The sequence below is a fragment of the Melitaea cinxia genome, chromosome 15 (genome assembly GCF_905220565.1).
Source record: "Melitaea cinxia chromosome 15, ilMelCinx1.1, whole genome shotgun sequence".
Taxonomy (NCBI): Eukaryota; Metazoa; Arthropoda; class Insecta; order Lepidoptera; family Nymphalidae; genus Melitaea; species Melitaea cinxia.
The window spans coordinates 13,134,025-13,157,373 of record NC_059408.1 but is presented as its reverse complement, the minus strand read 5'-3'; the positions used below and the strand labels follow the sequence as shown (position 1 = coordinate 13,157,373).

Sequence of the window (23,349 nt, the reverse complement as noted above, 5' to 3'; positions counted from 1 at the left end):
GTTTAGAATTCCTAATGTGTGGGTACACAAAAATAAGATCGTACATATTAAAAATAGCATGGTGTCGTCTCCTGTCAAAGATTTTCATTGTAATATGAAACTTTGAATAGTTACGGGTCTCTGTAAAGAACTCACTATAGACGGCCGGCGCCACGGTTCGCTTAAACCGAAAATAGAAATCATCATATCAAGAATTTCGCTCTGGCGGGTATATCGTTCCATAGCTTAATTGGCTAGAGCGCCGACACGGTCAGTCGGAGACGCGGGTTCGAATCCCGCTGGAGCGGTCAATTTTTGATATGATATTCAAAAATGTTTAGAATTCCTAATGTGTGGGTACACAAAAATAAGATCGTACATATTAAAAATAGCATGGTGTCGTCTCCTGTCAAAGATTTTCATTGTAATATGAAACTTTGAATAGTTACGGGTCTCTGTAAAGAACTCACTATAGACGGCGCCACGGTTCGCTTAAACCGAAAATAGAAATCATCATATCAAGAATTTCGCTCTGGCGGGTACATCGTTCCATAGCTTAATTGGCTAGAGCGCCGACACGGTCAGTCGGAGACGCGGGTTCGAATCCCGCTGGAGCGGTCAATTTTTGATATGATATTCAAAAATGTTCATATAGAGAATGTTAGAAAGTCATAATATCAACATTCATAGTTAAGAACGCTACCACATTTTTCCACAAATATCAGTGTTTTTCACGTACCATTTTAATCAATTAGGAGTCACCCTGCGAGGATATCTTGGTTTCAAATGAAAGATAATATATTCATCTCCGAGTGACACCATAAAAATTCTATAGCCCCAAACAAACTTTTCACATAAATACAGTTTAACCATCACAGAAATCGCAAAAAATTAAAAAAAGACGGGTCTGAATAGGAACGATTATAGCTAAATACACTGCACTTAGAAAAATAACTACACTAAGAAATTGTTGCTTATTTAGACTTCTATGCGGAGCGTTAGATATTTTATAAAAAAATAAATAATATTTCCATTTATGAGAAAAATAAGAAACGCTCTCAAATTTCTTCATACATTTTTTACAAGTGAATCATCGTCACACCACCGATTTTGATAATTCTTTTTTTTTGTTATAAAGGAGATATCCTAAGTGTAGTACCATGATAAGATCTGATGATGGAATCCCAGAGAAATCGAGAGAAAACCTCGAAAATCCGGATAAATTTTTACTGAGTGTACCGATTTTGATGATTTTTGATTTAATCGAATGCCGATGTTTATCATGTAGTCCACATGAGATGTTGATTGTCAGATACGGTCTACAGTACCTCATTTCGAACAGATTTTCTCTATCTATATAAGGCAACTGGTTGAATCTCCGATGAGAACAACTTTGTTTGCCCGCGAAAGCCGTGCCGTAATTACTATAGCTCTAAAATGGTTCATAAGAGCTTCGTCCCGGTGGATGACACAAAGTATAACCGTTTTATCCGCCGTTATACACCGGTTACCAACCCGCCTGCCCAGCGTGGTGACTATGGGCAAAACACATGAGTTCACGTTATTTTTGGCGTAAACTTGTGGAAGCCTATGTCCAGCAGTGGACTGTATAGGCTGTAATGATGATGATGATGATAACCGTTTTATAAGTCACAAAATCACAAAATGTAACCGTTTAACGGTTTAAACGGTTACATTTTGTGACTCTAAGACCTTTGGCAGCTTTGACCGTCGTGGTAACTACTATTCCTACATTCTCATCGAAGTTTTGTTGTTGTGTGTGTGTTTCATTTATCCACTGCAGCTTCGGCAATTGCCAGCCCACGAGGCTCGCGCCGATATCAAGATGAAATGGATTTTGTCATCTCAAGCATCCTGTCATCCAGCATTACTCTCGTGCACTTGGCAACCACCAAAACCGGGTCTCTCACAGGTGTTAAAAATTTTGGTGATGGGTTTTCTGGCCCCGCAGCCTCAACCGTGCCCATAAAACTGCCCGTGCCGCTATATGCTGCTATATATTTTCCTGACATGTGTTCTTTAATAATCTGGGACGTGTCGTTCTTTATACATATATGGCTACCTCTGCCTCATCGAGCAGTACCAATCTGTTGTCTTTACACTACATTTTTTGTTTGTTTATCTATAATATATATAAAAGCGAAAGGTCATTCATCACGAAATCTCCAAAACTATAACACTTAGTAACTTGAAATTTGGCAGGTAGGTTCCTTATAGAGCGTAGGCATCCGCTAAGAACGGATTTTACGAAACTCGACCCCTAAGGGGGTAAAACGGGGGTTGGAAGTTTGTATGAAAGTCCTATGTTTTTGAAGTCAGAGACTTGACATTTAAAATGTATGCTCTATAGATGGTGATAAGGTGTTCAAATAATGTATCTTTAGAAATCAACTCCCTTTTGGGGTTAAAACGGGGGATGGTAGGTTGACTCACTCATCACAAAATCTTCGAAACTGTAACAGCTACAAACTTGAAATTTGGCTGGTAGGTTCCTTATAGGGCGTAGACATCCTTTAAGACAGAATTTTACGAAACTCAACCTCTAAGGGGGTAAAACGGGGGTTGAAAGTTTGTATGAAAGTCCTATATTTTTGAATTAAGATATTTGAAATTTAAAATGTATGCTCTATAGATGGTTCGAAGGTGCCCAAATAATGTATTTTTGGAAATCAACTCCCTTTTGGAGTTAAAACGGGGGATGGTAGGTTGACTCACTCATCACGAAATCTCCGAAACTATAAAAGCTATAAACTTGAAATTTGACTGGTAGGTTTCTTAGAGGGTGTAGACATCTGCTAAGAACGAATTTTATGATACTCGATCCCTAAGGGGATAAAACGGGGGTTGGAAGTTTGTATGAAAATCCTATGTTTTTGAAGTAAGAGACTTGAAATTTCAAATGTAAGCTCTATAGATGGTGGAAAGGCGTTCAAATAATGTATCTTTAGAAATCAACTCCTTTTTGGGGTTAAAACGGGGGATCGTAGGTTGACTCACTGATCACAAAATCTCCGAAATTATAACACCTACATACTTGAAATTTAGCAGGTAGACTCCTTATAGGGCGTAAACTACCGTTAAGAATGGATTTTACGAAACTCGACCCCTAAAGGGGATAAAACGGAGGTTGGAAGTTTGTATGAAAGTCCTATGTTAAAAGTAAGAGACTTGAAGTTTAAAATGTATGCTCTATAGATGGTGAGGAAGTGTCCAAATAATACATCGTAATCTATATATATAAAAGAGAAAGGTCACTGATTTACTCATCACGAGAACTCAAAAACTGCTGGATGGTCCATCCACCCAAGATGGACAAAGATGAAATTTGGCAGGGCGGTAGATTATAATTAGTAGACGTCCACCAAGAACGGATTTTGCGATATTCCACCGCTAAGGGGGTTTAATTGGCGTTGATAGTTTGTATGAAACATATACAGCAGCTATAAATTCGCCTGATAGGTTATTTATACTGCAGCTTGAAAATAAAACTAAAAATGTGGTGTATAGAGAGGTTTTATAAAAATCACTATTAAATTATACTAAAATGTGCCTTTGAAAAAGTTACTCAGAGTGATAAGCATTTCAAGTGACTGAAATAAAAAAAAAATTGCGTTAAGCATCTTAATAGTAATGCATATCTTCATAACCACGCGGACGTAGTCGCGGGCAACAGTTAGTGTATTATAAAACAAAGTCCCCAAAAGTGTATGTGATCGATTCCCTCAAAATCTACGCAACGGATTTTCATGCGATTTCACCAATGGAGAGAGGGCTTCAAAAGGAAGGCTTACGCAACGGCTAAGCCGATTATGATGAGAGTTTCACTGGAAGTTTGCCGGTAAAACTTTGTATCACACTGATTTCAACGCGGGCGAAGCCGCGGGCACAGCTAGTATATATATGTAAATGAATACCTATTTCCCTTGGTCACGCCATCACGCGTGAACGGCTGGACCGATTTCACTGATTCTTTTTTTGTTGTGTTTGTTAATATTAGGAAAAGGTTCTTATAAAAAAAATAAAGAAAATGGCGCGGAAAGTGAGAAATTTTAAGAATACTTAACCACCATATAAAATTATTTCTAAAATAATTGTGTTTGCTGGAAACGAAAAAACCGACTTCAATTACATTGACAAGTAATACAACGTAAGTAGACGAAAAAAATTAACAATGATCAAAATCGTTTCATAAACGACGAAGTTATATATATATATCCATTTTTAACGTTCAAATGTTTATAGTTTTTAACTTTATTTGTATAGATTGTTTACGTAAAATATGTTATGTTTATATTATTATTATGTTAAAACTATAATTATATAACTTTAAATTGTATGTGATTTTGAATTATAAAAATAAACGTATTATTATCTATTTCATTTTATTGTATAGTACGACGAACGAGTAGTAGATACCCTGACGCCTTAAGACATCGTCATAAACAGAGTAGGGGAGAAGTTCCGTGAATAGTAGGTACTTAGTAACAGTTACCAAGTTCGACTTTAAACTTACAACTAAATTTACTAATCAATACCAGCAAAATTAAAAATTAATACTTTCAAGTACCAAGATTAGTTACGTCGGTACAAAATCGAGCAGATAACAGTATCAATGTGTGCGTGCGCGTAATGTTATTGTGTTGCGATTTAAATACCTAAACTTGACCGAGTTCAAAATGTGATAGCGTCCTTAGCGTTCATAAGTTTGTAACGCAGTTTTCAAGCGTCAACATTAGGCTTACCCTTCCTCTAGACAAGATCTTCAAAGAACTTAGTTTGTACTTAGTTGCTACATTTATAACAATATGTTAGGATATACGTTGTTCCTGCAAAGTTTCCTAGTTAAAATTTTGGGTATTTAATGTAATTAAATGTTGTAATGGCTTTTGGAAGCTTGCGAATGAAAAATAAAAAGGTGTGCCAAGGAATGTCAAAGATACAGCCCACGATCTCAGTGAATCACAGAAAGAAGAATCACGACTTTACTAGATTCCTCTACGGAAACTTTAAAATGCGCACACTACATTTTTTTATTTGAATCTGGTCCGCCTATACGTTCTAAATATGGCCCTTTGCAAAAATTTATTTGACACCCCTACCTTAAGGGGGTGATAGACGTGCGAGTAAGTTCGCGAACCTTTGGCACGACGACCTTTTTCGCTCGTGTGTCACCGTACACACGTACTTATTGTACGCGTACTTTAAAACCGTCGAGTAAGTTCGTTGGCGATCCAACAAGTTTGAAATTTTGCTCGTAACCCGCCTCCGCTCGTGCGTGTGGCAGCACTGCAAGCCGCGAGCCGCCAATTTTAACTGACTTCCAAAAAAGGAAGATGTTCTCAATTCGATTAAGAACCTTAGAACTTTTGACTGGCTGGATCGAAACCTTTTGATTAAAATAAAAATCATGGAAATTGGTCCACCCAGTCAAAAGTTCTAAGGTTGTGAATCGAATTGAGAACGTCCTCCTTTTTTCGAAGTCAGTTAAAATTAGCTAGCGAAAAAGCTCGTCGAGCCATAAGTTCGCGAACTTACTCGCACGTCTATCACCCCCCCTTTATATTAAAATAACCTCTTTTTACTAATTCATATTGGATGTATATACGGTACATACACACGGTACCAAAATAACTTTTTTTACAATTTTTGTGTGTCTGTTTGTTCTGGCTGGGCCGACGGGACTTTCACTGGCAGATAGCTGATATAATAAGGAGTAACTTAGGCTACTTTTATTTTAGAAACTGATTTATTTAATAACTCTGCGAACTGAACAATAACTTTTTTGTTAAATTCCACGTGGACGTTAACGAATTCCATTAAAATGTTTTAGATTGGGAAAGAAACAAATTCGTTTTTAGATTAAATTATGATATGGTATACTTTTGAAAATTAGAGGTACTTCACAAAGCTACGACACTAATATTATCTATCGAGTTAGCGTATTGTCAGTTTAAGTATAAATAAATGTATATGATAATAACCATTAGTATATTTATATGATGGGCACTAAGACCATTCTTTTAAATGCAGACTTTTTTCCAGCAGTGTAACGTTTACAAATAGATTTTGCACGGCAAATCAAATTAATTTTTTATTCTTTTACTTTTAACTAAAACTAATCTGTAATATATATGACAGATTAAAATCGAAGCCATATTTTTGATACTAGCATGGGAATCAAGATACAATGTCATAGCGTTAAAAATTTTAAGCCGAGTATACACATAATTATATTATTTATGTATGTGTATATAAATCTATTCATATTTTACAATATGAATTATTATCCTTTAATTTTTGAAAGGCTCTGTTTAGAGTAGGATTTACAACATACCTGTCTCTGCGTTCCCTGCATTTCACCAGGTACATTTTGCGTGCTCAGGACGAGATGACGCGCCATCAACACGTAGAACAGCGCGATCACAGCCAGGGGTAGGGCGTAGTATACCAGGAACCGCATCAGTACCATCGTGCGTGCGTATGACTCCCCCCATTCATCGGGGTACGGGTAGCATACTAGAAACTGAGAGCAAAATATACAAGCTAAATAAACTAATTTATTAATAACTAGCTATTATCCGCCGTTTTGCTCGCGTAAAAATTGATGATATTTACAGAAAGGTACTAAAATAGTACCTGATTAATACATTACACATATATTAATACAGTTCTATGATTATGGAACTGTATTTAATCTAATATAACTAACTATCTTTCGTGTCGCGGTGTTTGTAGTTAAACTCCTCCGAAACGGCTTGACCGATTATCATGAAATTTTGTGTGCATCGGGTAGGTCTGAGAATCGAACAACATCTATTTTTCATACCCTAAGTTGTGGGGGGGGGGGATCAAGGCGGTTAATAAGATATATGGCAAAACAACGTTTGCGGGGTCAGCTAGTATGTCTATAACGTTGTTACGTAGTCACCATAGCGGCAAAGAATTATTCTTGTATAATAATAAAGAATATTAAATTTGTAAGAATGTATTAAGATCATCGTATTACCATAATTAACTTTGGATTTTGGTGTCACAGAGGACGTGATCATGTTAATATTAATAACCTCACAATAGTCGTTAACCCTGAGCAGGAAATTTCTTATCGCCCAATGTATTTTATCTTTAATGAACAGCGAGGGATGAAATTAACCCTCGTGAAATAGCTATCTGGAAAATACTCGGTTGGCTGTGTAACATGAACTGTTCTATGGTTAACTAATTTCAAGGTATAGGAATGCTGATTGTATATCCTTTACTATTTGAGCGAGATGGTGCAGTTTACAGTGAGCCTGTTTTCTGCTTCAAATGTTATGCTTTGATTCTCGCCCTGAGTCTGGGTGTAATATACATATATGTGTATTATTTATATGTATTTTTATTGAAGTAGCTATTTTAGTCGCTATTTCAGCCGGTTGTTACCTATATTCCAAGCATTAGGTTTCTTATCTTTGGAACAGATGACTGTGTGTGTATGTAAAAAGTATGTATTTGTTTATTTATATTTACGTACTTTACAGATTTAGTAGTTTTTCATATTTCACTAAATGACTCCGCAAACGTTGTTTTGCCATATATGTTATAAGCACCTTTAATCCCCCTCTTATAAGTTAGGGATGTTACAAATAGACGTTGGCCGATTCTCAGAACCACTCGAAATGCACACAAAATTTCATAAAAATCAGTCCATCCGTTTCGGAGGAGTATAGTAACTGACATTGTGACACGAGAATTATATATATATATATATATAAGATTACACTATATTAAAGATGACACAAGATCTCAGCCAAATAATTCTGCTCTTAGATAATATTAAGTTCATGTGGTGAGTGAGATAGTTGGGTCTCCTGGGAACGCGCTTTGTTGAAAGTGTAGATACGGTCGTGTAATTGATTGATAGACTGAAACGTATGTAGTGAAGGATATGATGTACGAGGTTGTTAATATCTGATCTTATGACAAATCTACTAATACATAATTAGTTATTTATATTACCGTATGATATCGTTCAATAATAATCAATACGGTACGCTTCTCCCTGTAATATCCCATTGCTGGGCATATGCCTCACGTCACGCTGCTTCAATGCGAGTTGGCGTATATATTTCCTACTATGAGTAACGATCGGTATCAGGTGTACATGATAACAACTGGGACCGACGGCTTAATGTGCTCTCCGAGGTAAGGGCTCAAGTGTAGATTAACGAATAGTTTACGAGTACCAATTTATTGTATTTAATTTTAGCGGAAATTAAATAAAATAGCTTACAAGGTAGCTCTCGTTATGATTTCCTTAAAATGCATTAATTAATAGTTAATTTTAATAGAATTTATAACGTGTAGAAATAATTATTTAATACTTAAAAAATGATTAATTGAGCTCACATAATGTCTTTTATTTATTTATATGACTGCTGAATTTACGTCACAATTTACATATAACCGTTTTGTTTTCACAAATTTATGTTGTCTTTTTGTATTATTGTTTTTATAGTGTTAACAACAATTTTTATTTTTATTTAAACAATAAATTAGAAAGTGATGTTGACCAATGTCTAAAAGTTTAAATGTTGATTAAGATAAATTCCAAACAAGAGAGTGTAAAGGGGTCCTTGTCTGGTTTTCTAATTACAAGTTTGCTTTCACAACTTGTAATACAATTACACGTAAGAGGATTGGTGTTAGCTGAAGTATTTCACCTTTGAGTGAACTATACGATCACTTTGTCCTTCGTTTAATTGTCCCTTTCGTGGAAAACATTCTACCTCGATTTAGGCAAAGGTTTAATTAAAAGTTTATTTTTGGGTGTATGTAAGTAACATGTGTGTGTATGAGCATGCGTGCATTGTGTACGAGTATTAGTGGAAGTGTGCATGTGTGTTTTTGAGTGTGTGTTTATGTAAATGACATTTTTGTTTTCTAATGTTTACGCGAATTTCACTAATTATAATGAATGACATTTTGGCACATAAATGTATTAATTTTATATATTATCTAAGGTATTTTATTAGTCTAGGTATATATAGTCTAAGGTATATATAGTTATATTAATAAAATTCAGCAATGCTTTACTAAATTTTATTAATAAAACTTTTGTGAAAAAAAACATTACAATTATAATGAGTTTAGATAATCATAGGTGTCGTTTCCTAGTCTACTCTGGTAATAAAAAGAAAACAACCTATAAAATTACACTAAGAATTATCGATACAGTAAACAGTTACGTTTTACGACAGCAGTGGAAACTAGTCCTGGAGTGTTTTTAGATTTCCCAAAAGATTTACTTCAGGTTCTTAATGTCGGTTACATACCGGTATCAATAAATGTCACAAATACATAGAATTTATGTTTTCACATATTCATGATGAACTATATAGGTAAATTTGGTAAATGTCATAGATGATAATGAACTATTCTGTTAGGCTATGTGGTTCAATTTGACATGCTGCTTTTATTAGCGGACTTTTTCAGAATTTCTGACAAAATATGACAATTTCTAACATGACACGAAATTAAAAAGTCCTTGAAGCACTACATTTCTTTAAAAATTTGTTTCAGCTGTGAAAAATAAGACAAAGTAATGAAAATAAAGTTTTATATGAATAACCTAATATATGTGTAAGTATTCTGTACATGTGTGTTAAGAAAGATAAAAATAAAATTCATAATATTGATCGCTCACTCGTCCTAATGGGTTCGCAAAAGGTCTTACCCAATGAGCATTTCTGATTCTGTTTGGTGAATATTTGAGAGCAGGTAGAAGAGGCAACGTTAAGTAAATTTTACGTTTCAGCGGTTTTGAGGAAAGAGTGTAATCACAATTATCTTACATAAGGTTACAGCTGATATTTTTTACTGGTGATTATTTAATCTTTTTTTAAAATAAAAGTAGCCTAAGTTACTTCTTATTACATCATCTATCTGCCAGTGAAAGTCCCGTCGAAATCGGTCCAACCGTTTCAGAGATTAGCCGGAACAAACAGACAGACAGACAGACGGACAAAAATTCTAAGAAAATTTGTTTGGTATATGTACCGTGTATACATCCATATGCATTTAGTAAAAAGCGGTTAATTTAATATGACAAACAGACACTCCAATTTTATTTATTTCTATAGATAGCTCAAAAAGTACTTGTCAGATCGCAAATAAATTTCAATTGAACCATATAACAAGCACCATCTTTCGATAAAAAAAAACATAACGTAGTAATAAGTTGATAACCTCCTCCTTGATTTGAGGTAGGCTGAAAGCAAGCCATAACGCCTTGTTTCAGCCATAACTGTGTATACTATGTAGTCAAAGTTGATTATTAAACAGAAATGTTTAAAAATTGTTTAATAATTGATTATTATTTATATATAATTAAAAACTGTGAGGTGTTTGTTTATTAACATTATCTTTGAGATCGATGATCCTTCACTGTTCCTGAAACGTTAATAATATATGACTAGAATTTTAAGTTTCTCAATTTTTTTTAGTAAAAATATTTGTAGATACTAGATAAGATAAACGTAAGAAACGTAAAAAAATATATTTTAATTACATGTACTTGTGTATCCCAGCGTGGTGACTATGGGCAAAACACATGAGTTCACGTTATTTTTGGCGCGAACTTGGGGAGGCCTATGTCCAGCAGTGGACTGTATAGGCTGTAATGATGATGATGACTTGTGTATGACAAATGATTTTTTATGGTTTAAAAATAAATAATTTCCTAATTTTGATGACAAATTATAACAATATTTGTATCAAAAAGTTTTTACACTTTACAATTTTCAAATAAAATTTTTGTATACCAACCGCTAAAATTTTATTAAAGTTACAACAGGGCCAAATATTTTAAGATAATCTTCTATCAAGAGTCAAAATATAATCGAGTTTAGGTAAATATTATTTTTAAATTGACGCTAAATTGAAACTCTGTAATCTTTTTAAATGAAATATCTTTTAATTTAATTAATGATGATCATTATTAATGTTTTATATAAAGACAATATATATACAGTAGAGGGTTGAGTTTTGACATAATATGGAATTTGTCTTGCCTTTTTAATAATAATACCCTTTATTGTACACCATTAAAAGAAACAACAAAAACAAAACAAAAAAATGAAAGATGTACAAAGGCGGTCTTATCGGTGAAATAGCGATCTCTTCCAGATAACCTTTGGGTATAGGACACGAAATAGAAACTAAAGTTAGGAAGTAAACAAATAATTGGTGTGTGAATTAGAATATTTGAATAAACTACATATAGATAATATATAATAATAAACATACATAATACTTACATATATAAAATACATACATATATAAATACATAATAAATATATATTATACCATACAAAGACGATATAGGCGATCATGACGTGTTTAGTGACAAATAGTGTTGTTTAAGGTATTTTTTAAAGTAGAAGAGAGATTGAGCTTGTTTAATTTTTACTTATTTAATTTATGGTAATAATTTATACGTACAGTAATGTAAGGAGGATACATACTCGTACCATAGAACAAATGTATGCTAATCGCTTTTTAAATATGTTTTTCTTCATATTTTTTATTTTTTACTTTTGGGTAATTGAAATGCGAAACAAAATGTGAATATAAAATGTACGTAATCTGTTTTATCGTTGTAATGACAGTAAAGCTCAAAGTGGTCCAGTTACAAAATATGTTACTCTTGCGATGTCAAGAATACTTTACAAGAGAAATATTCTTTGAGAGAAAAGGGACTTGAATTTAAACGAATAGGTAGAAAAACGAGTGTCCTTTAGACCACACGATAGAAGTAAAAATTACGAAACGTAACTCTCTCTTTATCTGTTTCCACTAACTAATATCTCCGTCTCAAATTCCGATCACACTGTACGTAACACTCTCGTCACGCATTCACCAGCCTATTCCCCAAATCAAGTGTAAAAAAGTTTTACTCCTAAAATTTTCTTTTAAGCAAATGGACGTATTTTGTTTGTGTAAAATTATTATTTTGAACTATTTGTACAGGAGGCTGAGAAATAATATGGCGCAGTGGTAGAACATCATAATCGATAACGGAACTATACTAGATACCAGAATTTAATTTAGTTGTAAACATGGAAAGGAAGTTTTAAAATTTATTCAATAATTTTGAGACAGGTACAAATTCGTCATATGACACGCTTTGATCGTGTCCTTAATAATAATGAATATGTCTGCCACTGGACCACACTCACTGTAAAATGCAATAAAATTTTAAAATTAGTTCCCCTTTTATTGATGCAAAAATTTCTATTATACATACATGTATATGCATCAGCTGTATTGTACTCTAATTACTTAATACGCAGAATCAAGGCCAGATTGGACAAGTTAGCAAACAACACCGTCATATGTAATAGTTCCTCTACAACATTTATCTTCATGCTTGTGTTCCGGTTTTGGAGAAATTTTGGTCATTACTGCAAAGCTCTATCTGTGATCAGATGATGAGGAATAATGCTGTTAATATCTCTTTTGATAATGTACTTGTATATAAATTGTACTATTTATTCTTCGTAGTATTATTATCAATAATTTTAATTTTCGAATCTCATAAATATGACATGACACAATGTTGTATTGTGAGATTAAAAAAAATCTTTATAATCAATTTAATGATCATATAGGAATGGCAAAAGTCAGGACAACATTATATATAAAAAAAAAAAAAAAAACGTTTACCAATATTAATACCAATAATGTTATTTTAATTAAATTTTCATATTCATTTATTCCTATTTTGATCAAAGCGGTTAAAGGTCCATGCACATGGCAATTATGTGTAAAAATCATGTATGTGTTTGTCGTGGTTTGAACATTTGTGCTTTTGTGAATTAGCGAGTAATGTATTATAGTATTAAATCCTCGTGGTCAGTTATGTCTGAGGCGTTGGAAGCGATTAAGCTCTTATAATACAAGACTGGAGAGGATTGAAAATAAAAATATATACGCTGTGACTATTTTTGTCATACGTAAAACGATTTACCGTTTTTGTAGGATTTACGACAAAGGATCTCAGATAGGAGCCGATGTAAGCTGGCGTGGCAAGGATGGCGGCCAGTATCCATATACCTATCGCTGTGGCCACGGTGACGCGCGTTGCTCGCTTACTCCCACCTGGGAACAAAATTGAATTATTAGCCTTTTCTTCAAATTAGGTTTGTAAAATGGTTGAATTTCGATCACTGGGCAACCACTAGTTATATTAATTATTTTACGATATAGCCTTCATTTGTCCTCATATTTTAAATTATAATTAGTTTTATTTACTTATTTTTATTGATTTGTTTTAGGCGGATTTTTAATTATTTTCACATTTATTTAGACTGTACAAATTAAAAATTACAAAACATTGAAATTGAAAAATTAAATTTTTATCATCATCATCATCATCATTACAGCCTATACAGTCCACTGCTGGACATAGGCCTCCACAAGCTCACGTCAAAAATAACGCGAACTTATGTGTTTTGCCCATAGTCACCACTTTTTAAGTTCCAAGATGGTAGCGGAACTGTGTTATCCCTTAGTCGCCTCTTACGACACCCATGGGAAGAGAGGGGGTGGCTATATTCTTTAGTACCGTAGCCACACAGTACATAATAATAATTTTATTAACGCATAAGTTGAGCTTATAATGATACAACTTATATATTCATGTAAGAAATATGCACATAACTGTACATTTTCCGGGTATAGGTGGTCGAGCTTACTCATAATACAATACGACTAGAGCAGATTAAGATCTTCTTGCAACAAGATGGCGTCAGTGTATTTGAGTATCTGCTGATGTCGTTCGCGAAGATAATGAACAGTCTGTAGTGGACCACATAGCTGTGGCATGTGGCACGTCACTAGGGATTGCAACTCAGCTAGACATGTCAATATTAATGACTACTGCCAGACAACGATTGTCGACATAATAATAGGTCAGGAAAAGGTCTTTTCGTATTTTCTAATAAAAATTTGCAATAAAATCTTTTTGTTTGTATAATTTGTAATTTGCTGGTTTTGATATCACGATAAGGTGATATTTTAAAAATGAATATAAACAGTAAAAAAAAAAACAGTTTTCCGCCATTTTTCTTTTGTTTTTGTGTCCACTAAAATGGGTAAATCTAACGAAGATACTCGGTACATTTTAATGTTTTACTTTAAAAAAGGGAAAAAGTATGATTCAAACCGCGAAAAAATTTGTGATGTTTATGGAGCTAATACAGTGTCAGTGAGAGTAGCACAAAATCAGCTTAGGTGTTTTCAGTCAGGAAATATTGATGTCAGAGATGCTTTTCGCTCTGCTCGCCCAGTTCAGGATAAACGTAACGATATTTTTGAAAAAGTGGAGCTAGATCAACATTCGAGTAGTTATGATAAAGCTGAAGATCTGTAAATTAACTATAAAACAGTTTTGAGCCATTTTAAATAGGATACACAAAAAAGCTCGATATATAGGACCATGTACTCATTTGGGATTTTCTCTTGTCGTAATGATATCGAACTGCTTTTGAAGAGCTTGATCAATGGTAACGTAAAATTACCAGCGATAGGAATATATGGATTTTTTAGGATATATATTTTTTAGGATTTTTAGGATAGGATTTTTTAATGTGAGATCCCAAAATTTCTACAGCAACGGACACTACCTACAAGACGAGACGGTTGCAAGTCATGAAATAAAATGGTACATATATATTATAATTAATGTTAATAAATTTTGTAAAATCTTACCAAGCAACCATCACAAAAAGTCGCAATAGCCATATCGATCATTTTTAGATTATTCAAAAGAATGTCACGTGGTATCCGATCAGAAACTTTGCTATTATAAAAAAAAAAAGTGATATATATGTATTTATTTTGCTTCGTTCCAACGACAACATATTCTGTCATAAGATTAGTGAGAAAAAAATGAAACGATGTTTTTCTTGGAATTTAGAGGACAGTTAAATAAACGGTGGAAAATTTACTTTTTTAGACTTGTATATTTTTAATCAAATTTTCTGCACCCGGGAGGATGATGAGAGGACTTACGAGTAAAATTGAATTTTAACGCAGCGTTACGTACTTACACATTTTAACGATTGGATATATTTTTAGATATTCAAGATAATTTATTACACCTTTATTTTTTTTTACTTTTTGGTATAGGGATTGAAGTTAATATTTATATTAAATTAAGAAATATCAACCGTACTTCGCGTGGGTTATCTTTTGATCTCAATATCATTTTGTGTAGTCTGCGTACAAAAACCCTATATATTTGTAATGAAATTTTTTTGATGAAAATTACGTTCAATATATTACAAAATTATCATCGTTACACGTTGTATCATTACTATGGGTAAACTATATAAACATACTCTTTAACATTTTTCCGTTTGTTTGAGTACTTATTTTTCAGCTGGCGCGCTGTATGACAGAATATGTAGGGTGAAAACGTGTGAAAAAAAGAAACCCCACTGGCGCAGGAGGTTTATTGTTTTAATTAAATATAAATATATTTATTTAACAGGACATTTTAACTGAGAACAGCAGAGAATTTCCTGCTTAAAATATGGAGCAGACCGACTGGGGTAGTACCTCGACCTTACAGAAGATTACAGCAAAATAATACTGTTTTCAAGCAGTGTTGTGTTCCTGTTGGTGAGTAAGGTCACCAGAGCTCCTGGGGGGACTTGGGGATGGGATCGGCAACGCGCTTGCAATGCTTCTGGTACTGCTAGGCTGCGGTAACCATATTCTAGGTTAATTGTAGTAGTAGTATACTGAATCTACGGGAAAAACAACTGCCAAAAACATCTGCGTTCCGAACAAAGTGAAGCGGTACTACATGTTCTAACAACCTTTTACGTCGTTTTAGAGTTTTATTTGTAGGAACGTGCGATATTGGATTCGTTTTACAATAGAACCGCTAGACACCAGCACAGCGTATCTTAATTAAACGTTTATCGTTATTCAACAAGTTCGTTTTTCTACCTGAGAAAGACAAGAAGATTTCCGAAACAGCACTATACCTATTTAATTTTTCGTTAGTATATAGACGAGGTTATTGACAACGCGTTGACGAAACGGGCACAGCACTGCTGTGTGGCTATTACGCTGGTGGTTGCGGCTTCGATCCCCGCACGTGACAAATATTTGTATTGGCTATGCAGATGTTTGCGCGGTCTGCGTGTTTACGTAGTACTTACGAGTCTTCCCACCGTGCCTCGGAGAGCATGTTAAGCCGTCGGTTTCAGTTGTTATCATGTACACCTGATAACGCTCGTTACTCATTGTAAATTAGGGATATATCCGCCAACCTGTATTGGAGCAGCGTGTTGGATTAAGCTCTGATCCTTCTCCTACATGGGGAAAGAGACCTATGACCAGCACTGGGATATTACAGGGCGAAGCGTACCGTATTGATTATTGGACGATATCATGCGATGATAAAAATAACTTAATATTTATAACTGGATTTGTTATAAGATCAGATATTAACAACCTCGTACATCATATCCTTCACTACATACGTTTCAGTCAATCAATCAATTAGACGACCGTACCTACGATTTCTTAGGTTATAAAGGACGATTTAAAGACAAGATATTAATAATTGCTACATTGCTAAAGCAGTTTTGATTAACACATCTATGGGTAATTTTCCCATAAAACAGATAATAATAATAATAATAATAATAATAATTCGACAAAAGTTCTTCGGAGCTACTTGTCTGGGCTACGCTTGGGTCATGCCCACTCTCTTGTACACCTTTGGCATACTCAGATGGACTCAGACCGAACTTGACGCCCTGGACAGAAGAGTCCGCACAACTATGACGTACCATCGCGTGCATCACCCTAAGTCGTCGGTCATGAGACTGTACATCCCGCGGAAGTGTGGTGGTCGAGGCATGTTAAGCGCTAAGACCATGCATAACCGCGAGGTGTGCAGCCTCAGGGCCTACTTTGAGACGAGACGGGACAGCGCTTTGCATGGCGACGTTTCAATGTGTGACAAAGGACTAACCCCCCTAGCCTTGGCCAAAGAGAACTGGCAGAAACCGGTCGTACTGAGCACCTCTGACCGGGAGACCGTATGGATGGAGAAGGAACTGCATGGACGGTTCTACAAGGCGCTTCACGCGCCTCACGTGGACAGTAAGGCCTCCGTGCAGTGGCTGCGATTCGGCGACCTCTTTGGGGAAACCGAAGGTTTTGTCTGTGCAATACAAGATCAGGTGGTCAAGACGAACAACTACCGAAAGCACGTCCTGAAGGATGGCACTCCCGACTTCTGTCGAGCCTGTCGTCATCCCGGTGAGTCACTCAGGCATGTGCTTTCGGGTTGTTCCGCGCTTGCTAATACTGAGTACTTGCACAGACACAACCAAGTGGCCAAGATTCTCCACCAAGAGCTTGCTCTTATGTACGGTCTCCTGGAACAGAGGATGCCGTATTACCAATACTCACCGGTGCCAGTACTCGAACGCGACGGAGTCCGGCTCTACTGGGACCTGCCTATCGCCACAGACAGGACGATACTGGCGAACAAGCCTGATATCGTGGTGATGGACAGGGCACGGTCGAGGGTATTTTTAGTGGACATCACCGTCCCGCATGACGAGAACCTCGTGAAAGCCGAGACTGAGAAAAAACGTAAATATCTGGATCTGGCGCACGAGATTGTCGACATGTGGGGTGTGGGGTCTGCTGAAATAATCCCTATCGTAATATCTGCCAACGGTTTGATCCCGGTTAGCCTCGCTCACCATCTGAGGCAACTGGGGATCCGGGACGGTTCGCTCGCAGCCAGGATGCAGAAGGCGGTGTTACTTGACTCGGCTAGGATTGTCCGCCGGTTTCTCAGCCTACAGCCCTAACCCCCGGCCGTTTGATCTCCCTGCCGGGGCGTATTCCTCCACCCGCTTATATTTATATATGTAAGTATAAGTAAATTTACTATATTATTTATATAGGTAGTTGTTATAATATATGTATCTATTATGTATCTATTATATATTGGGCGGGCGGAGTGACATTCAGGAAAAAAAAAAAATAATAATAATAATAATATCTTTATTCATGAAATCTGTTTACAATATAAGTTACACTGAGTCTTCCCAATAAGTTATCGTAGATACTTCTTCATGAATAAAGATATTATTATTATTATTATTAAACAGAAAATACCTAAAATTCGTTAAACATAGTATTTATTCCTAAGAGGTGTCGTTAGCCAAATTCTGCCAAAAAATTGTCCGTTTTTCTGATATGAAGTTAAAGGATACTTGAAACGTTGAAGTATCTTTCTTTTATTTAATTTGTATTTTTTCACATTATCAAAAAATTGTATAGTAATCTCGCTGTGTGCCTACTTGCTCTTTATGTTGAAAAATTTTACTTAAATCTCGTATAAGCCTCGTGAACGTTTAAGACGTGAAAGAATTATATTTTTCCATTTAAATATGAAAAAAAAAAATTAGTTGTGCTGAACAAGTACCAACTTAAAATCCATATTTTTATTATATTTTATTTATTTATTTCAAAAGCTCACTTACAACATACATATAAAAAAATAAAATTAAAAAATATATAAATAACAAAGTATCTGATGTGCATGTCACTTACAAGTGTAGATAACACTTATATATAATGATTAAAAGTAAGCAAAATATATGAGTTCTAATAATAACCAAAATATATACCCACATTAATACAGATCAACACTTACAATATAAAAAAAATGACACCCCTCATCACCACAACCAAAATATTATCAAATCAAAATCAAAAATAAAGAACACTATGACTAAATATATGTATATTATTTGTTCGTCCGCTTAAGATTAATATTAAGTAGACTGGCAAAAGAATTTAGGAAAAAGCGACACATTTTTAGATAAATAAAACGAATTCGCGATTATATCAAAGAAGCTTATGCGATATTTAATATGAAAAATGTAAGAGGGATTTTTAATAATTCTCGATGGAGATTTATGAGTAAATCACGTTGTAATTTAAAATGAAATGGCGTCATTACTTTTCAAAATATTGAGTTTCATATATATTTTCTAGTTCTTGATTTTTTTTAAATTTCGTTGATTGGTTTTTAATTAAGTACATAAAAGTATTTAGGAAATTTGGTATTTTAGAAAATAACAAATACCGTAAAATAAAATAAATCAAACAAAATAATAATAATAATAATTCAAACTATTAAGTGAAATAAAAAACATATGTCTTTATTTATTTTTGTCGACAGTATAAAATTACATAAATAATTAAAAAAAAGTTTACTAGTAATATTTTAGTTTTACAAACGTCATATTATACAGTCGTGTGACTGATATTACGTCACTTCCGTTGTATATTTTTCTTACGGTTTTAGTATCACATTTTTTTCAGTTTGCTCGCCCAGCCAAATATCAAGCCTGCCGTAAGGAACTTCATTCCAATAATTAAATATTCGAATAGTCTCTTTGTAGTCCTTAACGTAATTTTGTATCAGTTGTTTATTATTGTATCAGTGATTTTAAATTATTAATGTCCATTAAGAAGTGTGGTTCACAATTACACGTATGTAGCTTTTATTAATTACCTAAAGAAAGCCCACACTGAGTACAATTTGCTTTATTATTCTGAGGATAATCTCAATAATCTATGGTTTAAAAATTACACACCTATAGTCACTACCAAAAATGACACTAAGAATTTCATATTTTTACAATTCTTGTAAATCTTGTTATTCTTGGTTGCAATGACGGACTATACAGAAGCAAGTCGTAACGTAAAAGTTTACAGCTTATGTTACTACTACATTATCAAATATTTTTATGTTAAAATCATTTAATTGTTTCACTTATATTAAAAACGACGAGAAATAATTAAATTGGACATAAATTATCAAGTAACTGTCCAAGATTAAAAAAAAAATGCGTGTAAAACGTGTTATCATACAAAAAATGTTTAAACAAACAAAAATGTAACATTTTGACAGTTGCCTATACAATTTTGTTATAAAACCTATTTGCGCAACATCGAGTTTATGCCGGAAATAAAGTTCAATCATAATAAATAATATTAATGCGTTTGATGTATTTGGATATACTTACACGATGAAATGATCGGGGTTAAACATCTTACGCAAATAAGTGTACTTGTTTATTTATATACTTGTACACGCCATAAAATACTATTTATGGTCAGAATATTCAAATACTTTTGGGTGGTTCGATATACTCATATCCTCATACAAGGCTACGACCTTGTCTCCAGAGTACCTGTCAGTGAGTTACAGGTACGTACCCGGTACAAGGTACGCTACCCAGGTCGACACACTGCTGACTTTCACAACATTGCTAGTGAGAGACTAGTGAGTGTCTGAATAATCAACCCATCATCTTTATGTTCAACCCCATCTAGCTTTGAGTTTGACAAATATAGCAACTGCAGGATTAGAGAGTAATAGTAATGCATCAAGTTCCAAGATTAATAGGATGTAGTGAATGTAGGAAGTGAAATAATACATCATACGTCATCTTCATCCGCTTAAGTTTTAGTTCGTGCTAGATCGATCAACGTATGTGTTTACTGCTTCACTTAACGGAGTCTTAATATTTTTTCAAATACCCTATACTGTAGGTACTATCACAGTTCGCGAATCTGTCACTGCTGCTTAAAGGCTAAGTAGGTACGGTCGTGCTAAGTAAAGGTTTGATTTTAATCTAGCAAGTTTGAATGTAGATTGAGAGATGTGCATATGATTAAATAAAATTTAAAATATGTCAGTTTAGTTCTAGTTCGGCAGTTTAAATTGAAGTCATATTTATGTAGATTTAAAAATATTAAAATTTTGGTTAATATTCAAGTGTTTTGTCCAAGTCACCTCTAACTTTATGATACAAATTACAAACCATAGATGCTTTTTTCAAAACAAACTAACAGTTTTAAAATACACTTTTTTTGAGTAAACAAACTAAATCTTTATATTTAAATTAAAGTTGAACCATAATTAAGTAAAACGTATAACGAAGGTATAGTTGTTACCGAAATATTATAAGAATTTTACCATTCAATTTAAAAAGATATTATATCTCCTAGACTACGTCGTCCTCTACGTATCAACAAAATGATGAAATTAAAGATTAAAATACTATACATTTCAATTTAATAAAAACCATTTAATAAAAATGTGATGTTTCTAAAGAAAAATTTAATAATATGTAGATATTAAGACTGAAATGAAATGCTTATATGTATATATACTTTGGTTGTATTAAATCGTGGAGTGATGGCATTAAATAAATTGAAACGGATTTAAGTTGAATATAAATCATGTGATTTAAGTCAAAAAATACTTTTCAACGATAAAATATATTTTAATTTCTTTTACAACATAAAATGTCTCAAGTTTTTAGAATTGTTGGACATCTTTTTTGGATAGTGTTAATGAAGCTGTAAGAAGTAAATACAATAAGGAAACTAAGGTTTTATTATATTAAGCGGCTAAGTTATATAATTTCATGTTTAGGTTCAAGGAAGTAAAGTTACTCTGTAAGCTCAGCATTATATTTGTAACTTACCTATATTTACTCCTATGTCTTGTATCGAGCAAATTACTTGTACTTCGAGCAACGCGTATACTTTTATCCGTCATTAAAAGTAAGCGACAAGTGTGGCATCAGGATTTAAAGATACTTGTTTCACCAGTTGCTGATACATTCTATCTTACATATTACTTACTGATAGGATGTCACGACAGGAGACAAAACTGATTCCTAGTGTCTGCCTCAACCAACTAATAAACTTCTTTTGGATTGAAGTTGTGAATAATATCTGGCAAACAAAGTAGAGCTGGATGTTGAAAAGAAAAATTCATCATATTTTTTTATCTTTTGGACATCTTTATCTTCCAGATAGCTTTACCATCAGCTAGCAAAACACATCCTTATTTGTTAGTGACCATATTACGTCACATCTCTTTATATTAGATTCCGTCGTTTATCAAGGACAAAAAGTATGGATGAGATCAAGTGTGTCGCGTTAGCCTTGGTATAATATAATAAAATAAGGTAAAATAAGGTATAAGGTAAGGTAATATAAGGTATAAGGTAAGGTAATATAAGGTATAAGGTTAGGTAATATAAGGTATAAGGTTAGGTAATATAAGGTATGGTGCGCTCGATTTATTTGGTTTATTTGAGCGGCAAAATAACTCAATTTCCTGTCGACGATGGTCATTTCAAATGGAGGAGGATGATTATGGACGATGATGGATATGCATGATGCATTGTTTGTTCAAATATTCGAACTCCTTGTTAACCGTAGGTATATACACGTATTTAATATACCAAACTATATTCTATGGATATACACATTAAGCAGTAAAATAAATGTCAATACATCTTTTTGTATTTTGGTAACATTAAAATATATATTTTTTTATAATTATAGGATATTATTTTTTATATAGAACTAGGGTGGGGAGTAAGCCTAAAGTGCACTTATTGTTAAAGGTTACTTTAGCCTATGGGCTCTTGTAACTCTAATAGCATCATAAGCGACTTTTCGACCTTATTCCCAATCATCCCAAATATTTCCCAGGCGTTTAGGCTGCCTTAATCATCATAGAGATACACTTACTTGAATTGTGAACAGTTTTGCTTGGCAGTGATTTTCTGAAAGATTGCTTCAAATTATGAGTAAGATACTCTCTTCTGTATGCTGCCTTATATCATTTAATGCATACACAATTGTCTAAATTTATTACTCAATATAATAAATACAAAACAGTAAACACAAATATACCACGCCCAATCCCTTTAGGTGCTCGAACACGTCTCATTCATTCAAAGCTCAAGACTAATTGTTCCATTTCACCTTTATAAATAAACCTATTTGAGAGTTTCGCATCTTCGTCAAGATATATAAGGGTTTATGATCCTTATTAATAATAAGATTCATTAAGTTAAATTAATTTCACCAAGTTAAATTAATTGACGTTGAATATTACTCCCATTGTATATGGAATGGATTATACTAGTTCATTCATTTATTAATTCACTAGCTGCTGCCCGCGACGTCGTCTGCGTGAACGCTATACAGCACCAAAAATACCTATGATTATACCTTTTAAAATAACATTCATTTACCCGTTTCTTCTTTACATTTCATATTTACAGAAAAATCTCATAGATGGCGTTGCTTTAAAATTGTCTTGTCTGCTTATATTCATTTAATTATGTTTATCGGCTTAGTTACTTATATTGCGTGATTTTTATAGTGTGAAGCTAGCTTATATAGCATGGTTATTAACATAATAACAACAACATTCAAATATGTGTC

At 33.8% G+C, this 23,349-nt stretch overlaps 1 protein-coding gene across 1 annotated transcript in view; it reads right to left on the bottom strand.

Moving 5' to 3' along the window:
- The window catches only part of LOC123660303 (neuropeptide CCHamide-1 receptor-like), a 99,358-nt gene that overhangs the window by 8,356 nt on the left and 67,653 nt on the right, over positions 1-23,349 (bottom strand). The window contains exons 4-5 of the mRNA XM_045595405.1: positions 13,007-13,137; positions 6,335-6,523 (exon numbers count right to left, since the gene is read on the bottom strand). Of these exons, the coding sequence (XP_045451361.1) occupies positions 6,335-6,523; positions 13,007-13,137 (320 nt within the window). The remainder of the gene's footprint in view (positions 1-6,334; positions 6,524-13,006; positions 13,138-23,349) is intronic.